The sequence below is a fragment of the Puccinia triticina genome, chromosome 4A (assembly GCF_026914185.1).
Source record: "Puccinia triticina chromosome 4A, complete sequence".
Lineage (NCBI taxonomy): Eukaryota > Fungi > Basidiomycota > Pucciniomycetes > Pucciniales > Pucciniaceae > Puccinia > Puccinia triticina.
This window is the reverse complement of record NC_070561.1, coordinates 2,892,612-2,901,030: the sequence shown is the minus strand read 5'-3', so window position 1 is coordinate 2,901,030 and position 8,419 is coordinate 2,892,612. Positions and strand designations below refer to the sequence as shown.

General features: G+C 44.6%; 1 protein-coding gene across 1 annotated transcript; it reads right to left on the bottom strand.

Annotated features, from left to right (window-relative positions):
- Positions 1-8,055: 8,055 nt before the first annotated feature.
- On the bottom strand, positions 8,056-8,385 carry PtA15_4A356 (uncharacterized protein; the record flags this gene model as incomplete). The annotated part of the gene is made up of 2 exons (XM_053168232.1): positions 8,056-8,148; positions 8,233-8,385. Coding segments are annotated over 2 exons (246 nt in total), but the record flags the coding sequence as incomplete, so codon positions are not given.
- Positions 8,386-8,419: the final 34 nt, after the last annotated feature.

Sequence of the window (8,419 nt, the reverse complement as noted above, 5' to 3'; positions counted from 1 at the left end):
AGTAGCAAACGGAAGTGGGAGCTAGGAGACAATCCCTTGCTCATACTCCATTTTCTACAGTGGCCTTCTTAAGAAGGCTGCTACCCATGGTAGCTCTCTGGAGGGTCTGGGGACCACCCTTGGCTGGAGCTATTCAGGTTGCACGCTAGCTGCTACCTGAGTACATAGCTCTGCCAGCAGGGTGTGACCACACTGGCTCAGTAATACAGTAGAGTCTCACTTGACATGTGAGACTCTTGAGCTGCATAGGTCACTGGCTCACCTCCGGCTCCCGTGGACACCGGGGGCCTCTGAGCTGCACTCTGCCGGCCACCTAACATAAGGCCCAAAGCTACTGCACCCACTTTGCGCCCATGAGCCATGAGGGCCCCAGTCCGGGCTGAGGGACCTCTGTACTTTTGATATGTGCATTTTTTTTGCTCACTTCCTCCACGCGGGTGCCAATTGGTAGCCGCAGCGCACCTTAACATGACTTTCCTAATACCCAATATACCCGCGGGTATTTCTGAGGCTGCCAGTGGACCGTACCCGCTGGGTAGGCCGAGTACGGTCCAGGCAAAGAGGTGTCCCGGAGCCCTATACTCGCGGGGAAGACTGCGGGTATACCCGGAGAGGCCGGGAATAGGGGCCAGCCCTAGGAAAGACCCTGGAAATTCATCATCTTTTCTTCCCTTCCCAATCCAGCATAACAACCCCAATTTGGAATTAGCCACACATGTAATAACCATAGAGATCCCATCTTGGTTAACCCTTGTCCCCTTTGGTTTCAGCCCTTCCCTTTTCATCCTCTCATATGATATGTAATCCCTTTCTTCTGTTGTTTCATTGTCTCTCCACATTCCAGCTTCCTTCCAGAACTTTCCATCCCCATAGCATTTTCAGCCTCATCCCCTTGATTGAGATTTTTCACTGTTTCATCTTTTCTTCCAACCACAACTCAGCCCCATAATATTTTGTATATAGTCTGCACTCTTTGGCCCCACCTTTTGTTCCCCATCAGATCCTGCCCCAGAAATTCAGATAACTGGTCACCCTTCATTAGCCTATTTTATGCCAGTAAATCAGACTGGACAAACTTGACATTATCCTTGACTCCTACTATTAGATTAGTATACCCATTAAAGTAAACCCTAAAGACATACCTCAAGAATCTCCATAGCCACACCTTTACTTAAGAGTCCATACTCTTATATTCTTTTTCTTGTTTCCCTGAGAGGCAGCCCTTCAAGCAATGGTGGGTCGCTACTTTACTCTACAATAACCAGGCTGGCAGAGTAAAGTAGCAACCTTCAGTTTTTTTTTCACGGTTATCGTTATTGCTAGCGCGCGGATGGCGTTATTGTAATGAAAGGCCAATTTCGCCCTAGAATGGCCCTTCAATACAGCCTTTACTGGTAAATGAACACATTATTGAGCAATGAAAGGCCAAATTTGCCCTAAAATGGCCTTTTATTGCTCAATATCTTGCTCAATAACTGCTCTCTGTGCATAGATATTGTAGCTTCCTCAAAAATAAAATTCTCCCCCTGTGTGTTATCAATATCACACCATATTTCATGGTGATTACCAGTCCGGTTATTGTAGAGTAAACAAAAATTGCTAAGATAACACTACTTTACCAATAACCGTAAAGTAGCGACCCACCATGGCTTCAGGCACCAAATCCCTCTCAAGCTCTGTCAGCCTTAGAGATACATCAAGTATCCAAAAGACTGCAATAACTTAGTAAATAATAATAATTATTAAATTATTATTGCAGAATCAGATTCCTCATCATAAATTAAGGGGGGTCACCCACTTAAAGTACCCCCTCATTCCTATTCCTTCATGTACTAATTGTATAAATAAGAATTGGCCCCAGAAAGCGCCCAAAAATAGTATTACATACATAAATTTAGTAAAACAAACAATGTACATAAAATTAAACTGTTGTACATTAATGAGTAATATTACTCGTGTAAAAATACCCCGTGAAAGTATTATGTAGACTTCTACTGAAGCTCTTTCACATGACAATCGATTATAAACATGTCATGTGACAGAGTCAGGGAAATTAGTCTATTACAATACAATTAAATTACCCACAGCCAAGCCCTTTTCACGGCTACACCCCTGGATACTCCCATAGGGAGAAAAGGACTCAGTGTTTATGCCCACTGAAGTCCCCTCTATAAATAGAGGCCTATTTGGCCCTCAGGAAAAGATCCCCCAGACCATTCACCACTGATAAACTGTAAGTTTGCCGTGAATATTCTCCTCTGCTAAATTTGTAGCCACTTTTCCTTATAAACCATCCCCAGCACGTAAAATCCACTGGATTAAACCCTTTAAATTATCAAAAATCCCTTATTAGCATATTTAAAGCTTTATCCTTATAAGTAGTTGCCGTAAGACCTCTGCCTCTGTCAAGCAGCCAATCAGTTTAAGCACTTACCAACTACTTTTTACGCCAAATTTATTCCCTGTAATTAATAATTATATATTATTAATTACATAATAAATCCTCCTCTTTTAAAGAGTGTTTAAAAACCTTGTAGTGGTCATATTTGCCACGTAGCAAGTTTAGCAATTTACATTACTAGTGTTTACATCAGCACAGTTATAGTGCTAGGGCCCAAAAACCCTTAATTTTGACGGTTTTTTGCCCTAAGCTTCATAAACAGAGCTGTCAAGCTCTATTCTTCCCTCAGAGTAGTTCCACACCGTTGCTTCTTGTTTGTAAAGGGCTATCAGTTTTTTTTGGCAATCAGTCTTGCTTGTACTATGACTGGTGTGGAACTCAGTTTGGGCCTTCCATTGGTCTTTGAAAAACTGGACCGTGAACTTGTGATTGGAAGTCTGATTGAGATTGGCACAAGCAGTTTGATGAGGTCTAGTATGAGGATGAAGATCTGTTGGTAGATGTGGATTACTTTTTTAGGAGATTACTCCGGAGGAATTTTGCTTTGTGTTGACATGGAATAGCCTTCATAAATTTCTTGCGTAGCCAGAATGCTACATGTCATTGAAGATCAATATGGATCTTATATTTTATTTGTGTTTGATCCAAAGAATACTCACAAAGATTTTTAATACCCCTATTTTTGTGATGTTTCAACTGATGGGAGATAGAAGATAGCCGTCAGTGGTGGTTTCAAGTTGCATATCTTAAGGGACTGACAAGCGGGGAAAGGTAAGACCACAGCCGTTCAAGACCTTCAGCATCTGATAATCCCCATCCTTTGTTAAATCGTGGATTAAACTTCAACTAGCAAAGCCAGTTGTTTGCTTAGGTGTGGAATACTAATGTTCCAAATTTTATCTGGGCCCAATTTTGTGGAATGAGCCAACACTGAAATGAGCAAGCAGCGCAATATCAGATAGTTGTTTTTGCAGTGGAAGGAAGGGAAAGTTGAGGGGAAAAAAAACACATGATCAATGTACTTATCCATTTTGCAGGCTATATCATACAAACTACCCACCTTCCAACCAGATTTGACGTTTTCAAGAACATGTTTGACAAAGCTCATAGGAAAATGCCTCTGTTCACCGGATTTGTAGATGTTGGCAAATGACATGGCCGCATCATGTTGGCAGCAGCATCCCATTAGTTTGGTGTCGTCGCATCCCATCCAGGTTGATTCATTACGCTTTTCATCTGCTGCCTTGTGGGATTTGGTACATTGGTCAACCTGTGAGTTGAAGAAGAGCACGAGTATATTTAAATCATGAGACTTTTGATACATGCAGATTATTCTTATTGCACCTGCTCAGGACTTATTCCTTGAGAATCTTGAGTTTGTATTTCTTGGGAGACTGCATCAACCTTGTCCTGACTTAGGAAGAATTGAGGTCTTTTCAGTCTTTCATGTTTTTGGCTGGCTTTGATCTGATGACGGTGCTGGAAGTTGCCATCAAGGCAAATGATAAGTTGTTTACGTGTGCTGGCGCTATAATCCAAAGGGTTGGGAGGCTCAGGCCCAAAGCATGCTGATCAGGACTGAGAGGCCATGACTTGCTGAGTTGAAAGCTGAAGAACCAAACCAACTAGGTTGTTTTGTCTTGCCTCTAGTTTACAACATAAGTTGACCACAGCTGAGAACGGTTTACGGAGCTCCCAGGCCTGGGCATTCAATAAAAGTATGTTATTGGTAAAAATGCAGTCGTAACTTAGCATCACCTCACACTTGCACAATTTTACTTAAATGTGTTGCTCCATAAGAACAAAATTGCTGCAATCAAGGTTCCAGCCAGTGATTAAGGGCTAGTATGAATGGCTGTGCCCCTATGTGGCAGTGATTCCAAAGACTGTTGTAGAAAACAAGAAGCAGGAGCAAGAAAGCCGTCTGAGGTGTGACTGGAGAGCCAGCAAGGTAGCCTAGTTGTAAAAGCCAAACACCTTCTAGAGTGCATTCCCAAAAGGTGACCTTTCTGCTTGACTGACCTGTAATAAATCCCAAAAATTGATCTAGTTACTAATTGATTCAATAGGATCATTGGATAAAAACTACATGCCATGAATATCAACTAAATTGACAAAGCAAGTGTACTTCTTTGCACAAGTTGGCAAGCAGCTCAAAAAAGTATTGTAACAGTTATCAGAGGCCCAATTCTTTGTTGCTATTCCAAACCTCATGTATACAGGAAATAGATGGTTAAGAAGCACATCCCAGTTGAATTTGCAAGCTTTTTGTTGATGTCTCTCTTTGTTGGTTGCAATCATTTTATCAATCTCCTGTTTCTGTTCTTCCCTCAGGTTGACCCTGGCTGGTGTTTTGTCATGCAGGTATTCGCCATATCCTTTGCCGGTGTGCCAATTCTCATGTGTTTGGTCGCCTTGGAAAGGGGGAAAATGATCATTAGAGATGGCCCCAACAAACCCGTTGCGGGTACCTGCTATCCGCTGGCGGGTACCCGCCAGTGTGTGCGTGTTTGGGTGCGGATTTTGGGTTTCTGGGAGAAATCCAGCGGGTACCCGCCCTTATTTGGCCATGGGGCAGCTGCCACCGTCCACGACCCAAAGGAATTCCTTCCAATTGAAGAGGTTGTGTAGCCTCTTTGATCAGAAGGAACCCCTTTGGGCCAAGGAGTAACCTCTTTGATTGGAAGGAATGCCTTCTGGTCAAAGAGGTTACACACCCTCCTTGCCCGGAAGGAGTCCTTCCAGTCAAAGAGGTTACCCAACCTCCTTGGCCGGAAGGGGTTCCTTCCAATCAAAAAGGCTACACAACCTCTTTGATCAGAAGGAATGCCTTCCGGTCAAAGAGGTTACACAACCTCCTCGGCCGAAAGGAGTCCTTCCAGTCGAAGAGGTTACTGAACCTCCTCGGCTGGAAGGGGGTCCTTCCAATCAAAGAGGCTACACAACCTCTTTGATCGAAAGGAATGTCTCCCGTTCGCAGGGGCTAACACGACCTTCCCGGCCGGAAGGAATGCCTTCCGGTGTGGAACTACTCAATGGGGAGAATAGAGCTTGGAAGGGAAATGGATAGCAAAACTAGTACTAATGTAAGCTATGCAAGGGTGCTGATGAGGCTGCCTTCCTGACTAATGCTGAGGGGATGAGAGTAACACTAAGAAAAAGAAAGAAAAGGTGTGGCTGATTTCTGCTTGATCTTAGGAGCTAGTACTATGAGCTTAACTACTGACTACTGAGGGTGAGAGGGTTGGAGCAGTGATGGAAGAGGGGAAAGCAATGGCAATGGTTCAATAGCAATGGGTTCAGGAGCAACTGCAATGGTATCAATGAGCAATAGGTGATGAGTGATTTCTACTATAATTTCTGCATATAATCTCTGCATAAATCTTCCATTGGCTGGGTTACAAGTGAGGGGGGAAGGACAGTTCTTATATGAAGGAAGGATGAGCACAGACAATGGGGAGTGCTGGCTATGGGAAGGAAGGTTTTACAAATGGGGAAAGGTTCTGGATATGGGAATAAAAGATTGTACAAATGGGGAAAGTGATGTGAACATAGTAACTACTTGTAATGATGAGTACTACTGAAAGAGGTAAGCACAGATCCAATGATGTAATGTGTACAGTAGACATAGTACATAATGGGTAATGTATGTAAAGGGTTTAGTATGTGAGAATATATATGTAAAAGGAATGTAATGTAATGATTCAAGTAAGTTACTAATGAAATGAGTGATGTAACTAATGAAGACTGTAAGGTTTCTGTAAGTCTTATATCCTCTATAACTATTGAACCATTGAAGATAAGGGGGTACTATGTGTGAGTGGCTATAGGTGAAATTTGGCGTAGAATCTGAATATGCAATAATAATGAGGTATTTGTGAAGGGTTATGGGGAAATGGGTAATGTAATGATGAATATATGTAAAGGAAAGCAATAAAATACTACTTATGGTTTGGAATGGAGCACCACACCGGTCAATTTTGAGGGGCGGGTACCTGCGGATACCCGTGCGGGTACCTGCGGATACCCGTGCGGGTACCTGCGGATACCCGTGCGGGTACCTGCGGATACCCGTGCGGGTACCTGCGGATACCCGTGCGGGTACCTGCGGATACCCGTGCGGGTACCTGCAGGTACCCGCTCTGACCCACTCTGCGGGTGCGGGTGTCCAATTTTTGGCAAAAAGGCTGGCGGATACCCGCACCCAAACAGGTACCCGGGTTCACAGGGGCCATCTCTAATTATCATCTTGCATAGGCTGTGGTGGATGTTGACAATCATGATTTTGTGCTTCATGCATTCTTGCCAGGGTTGCCGCATTTTGATCCGCATAAATATGTTGCCAAGCCAATTGGTTACGGTCTGCACCAGGAAATCTGATGCGCTGGATGGCCATGAAAGACTTAGTCTAGCAGAACCTGCTGGATATTTGTGGAGAAGGGTGAGTGAGTTAGTGTTGTCTGACTTGATCAGTTCAAATTAAAATTGCAGAATTATTACACAACTGAAAGGACTTTTGGTGATTGTGGTATGCTACAAGTGTACCTGAGAGTGAGGAGGCTTGAGGCGTGTGAGAGGTTTGGGAAGACGTGTGAGACACAGTTTTGTTGGGAGGATGGTATTTGAGAAGGTTTTTCTGTTTGCAGTTTGCGGTTTGCTTGAGAAGGTTTTTCTGTTTGCAGTTTGCGGTTTGCTGGTTGTTTTGCAGCTTGCCGGCTGTTTTGTGGTTTGCCTGTTGTTTCACGGTTTGCTGGTAGTTGTTCTGGTTTGTCTCACATGTTCAAAGGCTACAAATGTACGGGTGGAGTGATGACCGGGTGCCAATGTGCAGCCACCGGGACAGGTGTCATATGACCAGTGTAATGACAAGGCATCATCCCAGAGACCACTGGGGGGGATAGGGGGAAGAAAGATCAGGCAGGACTTGTAAATGTTTTTGCTTGCTACACGGCCAGGAGAGTGCAGGTCCTCTGGGGACCCTGTGGTTTCCAGGGTTTTTAATTTTGGCGGGGGAGGGGTGGTATTGGGGGCCTGGTGGCTTTGCCTATGTATGCATGTCTACAGTATGGGGTATACTAGGTGACACAGGTGCCCGGATACCTGTCCATACCCATATAATTTATGGGTCTTGAGGGGTACACGGCAGTTGCGGGGCGCCGTCAAAAATGCCGGAAGTTCGGTCGTCAATTTGACGCACCTTGCTCTGCGGCCGTTGACGGCCAAAAAACAGGCCTCCGGTCAGCCGTCAAACACGCCGTCGAAGTGCCAACCGCCCCGACCGCCCACATTCAGGCAAATGTTGGTCAAACCTAACGCCGAATTGACCACTCGGTCAAATTGCCGAGCAAACCCGAGCCCCACAAGATCAGCGGACAGGGACGTTCGAGCGCCCTGACGGGCAAACCACCGGCAAATTGGCGGCCAATCACCTCACCACGCCCCACGGCCGTTTACCGCCGATCGTTTTAGGCTCGGTCCCATCGGGAGCACTCACAGGGGACTCTGACCGAAGTCAGACAAAGGAATCTAGGCCACCAGGGCCTTTTTTTTTGTTTTTCATTGCATGTTTGTAGTTTTTTTTTGGCTTTAATATTTGGCGTGTTTTTTCTGCTTTTTGATGCCTTTTCTGTTTTTCTTTTTGTTACAAGCAAGCATTAAATAGAGAGTGGTTGAGAGGAGCGGAAATAAGAACGGATTTTTTCGCGCTCGTGAGAAATAATTTGTTCTGCTTGAGTTTGAGGATTCATCTGTTATCGTAAAACAGAGATCAGTTTTCAGGTTCGTCGTCTGGGCAACAAATACAAGCAGACCCTTGGCCGAGAACAACATACCTCTCTGGTGGCCAGAGCTACTAGGTCGTTGTCTGAACACCATATTGTAACGTCCGGTTTGAACGGTGCCTTTCCTTTAGCCACCCGGTTTACCAGTTTTTTTCGTGAAGGAAAGGTATGATTGGTTACTGAGCCACTGGTGGTGTCTCCTTCCTGAAACCAACTCATGCTCAGTAAAATGAGAGAA